At 44.7% G+C, this 3,573-nt stretch overlaps 1 protein-coding gene across 1 annotated transcript; it reads left to right on the forward strand.

The window, feature by feature from the left end:
• Positions 1-683: 683 nt before the first annotated feature.
• LOC135113266 (uncharacterized) lies at positions 684-2,828 on the forward strand. Its single transcript, XM_064028476.1, has 3 exons — positions 684-822; positions 1,458-1,730; positions 2,308-2,828. Exons 1-3 carry the CDS (start codon positions 715-717, stop codon positions 2,689-2,691), a joined length of 765 nt encoding a protein of 254 aa, XP_063884546.1. The 5' UTR covers positions 684-714; the 3' UTR covers positions 2,692-2,828.
• The last annotated feature ends 745 nt before the right edge of the window (positions 2,829-3,573 follow it).

Here is a 3,573-nt window from a genome sequence, read left to right on the forward strand (position 1 = left end):
AGGGCGGCCCCACCCATCCAACTATTCCATGCACTCCATTATTCTACCTTCCCATCCACCCCCATCCTCCACCCATCCACCCCTCGTTCCACCCTTCACCTGCTCCCTGTCTCTCCTTCCCCACCTCTTCACCTTCACTTCCTGCTCTCTCCCGCCTCTCCCCAGCTCCTCCCCCAACCCTTCTCTACAGCTTAGTTTACTCTCCCGTCTCCCTTGCCTCTCCCCAGCCCATCCCAGCCCTTCTCTACAGCCCAGTACACTCTCCCCTCTCCATCTCCCCTTCCCCAGCCCATCCCAGTTCTTCTCAATACTCTTCTACACTCCAACATCTCCCTTTTCCTCTCCCTATCACGTCCCAGCTCTTCCCTATAGTTTAGTACTGTCTACTCTCTCCCATCTCTCTCCCTAACTCCATCCCTCTTCCCATCCCTTCCCCAAGCCCTTCCCTATAGTCTAATACACTCTCCTCTCCCTTTTCTAAGCTCCCTTCTTTCCCTATTTCACCACTAATCCTTCTCTATAGCCCAGTACTCTCCCCCATCTCTCCGCCCCTTCCTCCCCTGTGCCTTGCATCTATTCTCAGCACGTTAGGGAAATTGATGTTACTATTGTGGCGTTGCTGTCTTGTATGGCTGCGTTTCGGCCTTCATGTAACGTGGGTCTGGAGAAGGGCCGTGTTTGTGTGCGTGGGAGGGTGCGGGAGGGTGCGGGTGGATGTGGGAGGGGCTGGTGAGGTTGTGGGAGGGTCCGGTGCAGTATATAACATGTCAGATTGAACATGGAGGTATCAGTTCCGTCACACACTCCGCCATGGCAGCTAAGGTGAGGACTTGTGAAAAGACTGCGGTACTCAGAGGGGATGCTCAAGTGGTGGGGTGCTGAGCTTGATGTGTCTTGTCTTTTTGTGTGTGACGGGTTTTCTGTCTTTTTCTTATTTTTGCAAGTGTTTCATAGGTTTTTTTCATTATTTTGTTTTTTGCTTATTTTTTTACTTCCGTTTCGTGAGTTTTCTGTTTTCTTCTCCTATTTTTCTGTCTCTTTGGTGGATTTGTCTTCGCTTTATCATCTTTTTTTTTTTTTGCAGTAGATTAATGTGTTTTCCTTTTCTTGCTCTACTTCTTTAGGCTTTTTTTTTTATAGATTTTTGTTCTCTCTTTTTATATTATTTTTTTCCGTCTGTTTGATGGATCTTCTTTTCTTTTTCCTAATTTTTGTAACTTCGATGGAAGTTCTCTTTCTCGTCTTATTTTTGCAACTATTAGATCAGTTTTCGTTTTATTATCTTATTTCTTTTCCTTTTCCTTATTTTGCAAGTGTTTGGTAGATTTTCCTTGTCTTTCTTATTTTTTTTGTAACTTCACAGACTTTCGTTTTCTTTTCCTTATTTTTGCAGTCTTGATGGATATCTTTTTTTTTATTTTCTTATTTTTGTAACTGATTTTCGTGTTTCTCTCCAGGTCGCACTCCTTCTTTCCCTTGTGGCTGTGGCCGCCGCACGCCCCTCCACAACCTACGGCGACCCTACCCCATCCTACCACGCCCCTGCCCATCCTACCCCATCCTACCACGCCCCTGCCCATCCTACCCCATCCTACCACGCCCCTGCCCATCCTACCCCATCCTATCACGCCCCTGCCCATCCTACCCCATCCTACCACGCCCCTGCCCATCCCTCACCTTCTTACCACGCCCCAGCCCCCTCCTACCACTCCGCCGAGCAGTACCCTGATGTAAGTGGATGTTAGGTTGTCTTTGTTCTCTGTTGAAACGCCCGTTTTGAAAGGCTCTCTTTCCTCAAGGTTTATTTTCATAGGTTGTTGGGGAGATCAGTCAGGATTTCATGGGTATTTTTCTCTATTAGTGATACAGAATACTTATTAAATTATCAGTAGAAGCATGAAAACATCGTTAAAACTTAATAAATTACAGTACATCTTATTAAACTACTAAAAGAGTCACGAAAACACTTGAAAACCCTAGAAACTCAGACTTGAACATGCCAAACTACCAACTGAATCATGGTAACCATAGTAACGCCCACTAGAACCTGCCAGACTATCACTAGAAGCAAGAAAATACTTGAAAAACTATAACTCCCACTAGAACACATTAAAACAACACTAGAATCATAAAAAACCCAATAACTCCCAATATAACACAAGCTAAAACAATACTTACGAAGACCCACTTGGAAAAAACCTCGATCACTTCACTAGAGCTAAAAGTAATCGAGACTGTGAAACATTTAAGACCCTGAGCTTAATCAAGAGACTGGTCTAAGGCACCTCTTCCTCCCTCTCCCTTCAGGTCCCACCCCAGTACAGCAGCAACTACGCCGTGAAGGACGATTACTCCGGCAACGACTTCGCCGCCACGGAGACTCGCGACGGTTACAACACCCAGGGCTCCTACCAAGTGCTGCTCCCCGACGGCCGCTTGCAGACCGTTACTTACTACGTGGACGGTGACTCAGGCTTCGTGGCCGAGGTGTCTTATGAAGGAGAAGCTCAGTACCCCGAGACTTACGGCCACGCTCCCGCTCCTTCCTACGGCCACGCCCCCGCTCCTTCCTATGGCCACGCCCCCGCTCCTTCCTATGGCCACTCCCCCGCTCCCTCCTATGGCCACTCTCCAGCCCCATCCTACACTCCTGCCCCCGCCTACTCCCCCGCCCCTTCCTACCACGCGTAATGTCCTAATTTAGTGACCAGTTTTTCTCCAGTGCCTTACCCAGATTTCCCCCCGACTCTCTTGCCTACCTGCCATGTACATATTCCTGTATTTAATTGATTGAAGACGAGCCGCAAATATATAAACTGGATCCATGATTTTTGAACTTTTCTTGTCTTTATCTTGTTTTTTTTAATTTTATTTGGTGTTTTTTTTTCGTGGGTGTTAATATTTTTTTTCTTAAGTCGTCTGATCTGCTGAAAATCTCCTTACTGAACCTGCCAACTATAAACCTTTCAATGCAATATACAACAATTTACAGCATGAACAAACACAAAAGCAATCTTAAAACCAACTGCTAGATAGAAAAAAAGTTAAAGAAATAGAGTTTTCAATTTCCAACCAGTATAATGCGTAGAGGTGACTGGAGGACTCGGGAAATGTCTCGAATAGTTTGTAAAATAGTAACAGTGAAAGAGTTAAAGAGATCAGAGGACATCACCCTTACAAAACATTCAGGTGATCTCTTGAAACTCATCAGAACAACCTAGTGTAAATTAGAAGTAGAAAAAACTGGAGAATTTTCAACTTAGGATCAAACTAGACAACGCAATGCACAATGGCTTGAAGAGAGCAACCACAAAACTTACTAAAACCATCTACTAGCAACCTTGAATAAGAATATAAAAAGCACTACAAGTTTCAAAAAGTTCAGATTGAGGAGAGACGCTAGAGTGCTGTGGCAATTGACTTTTGACCATGACTGTATGAAAAATTGATAATAAGAAATAAGAGAACAAACGAGCTACAAGATTCAGATGGTTCAGATTGAAGAAATACGCTAAATACAGAGAAAAGAAGTTGCTGTTTTAATTTTACGTTTGGCCACGACAGTACGTATCA

Source organism: Scylla paramamosain, chromosome 25 (genome assembly GCF_035594125.1).
Source record: "Scylla paramamosain isolate STU-SP2022 chromosome 25, ASM3559412v1, whole genome shotgun sequence".
Lineage (NCBI taxonomy): Eukaryota > Metazoa > Arthropoda > Malacostraca > Decapoda > Portunidae > Scylla > Scylla paramamosain.

What these genes read in the sequence shown, in the direction of transcription:
- LOC135113266 (XM_064028476.1), top strand. Translation starts at nt 715, where the DNA reads ATGTGGGAGGGGCTGGTGAGGTTGTGGGAGGGTCCGGTGCAGTATATA. An exon ending in ACTCCGCCATGGCAGCTAAG is followed by an intron (nt 823 to 1,457) that starts GTGAGGACTTGT and finishes GTTTCTCTCCAG; the next exon opens with GTCGCACTCCTTCTTTCCCT. An exon ending in CCGCCGAGCAGTACCCTGAT is followed by an intron (nt 1,731 to 2,307) that starts GTAAGTGGATGT and finishes CTCTCCCTTCAG; the next exon opens with GTCCCACCCCAGTACAGCAG.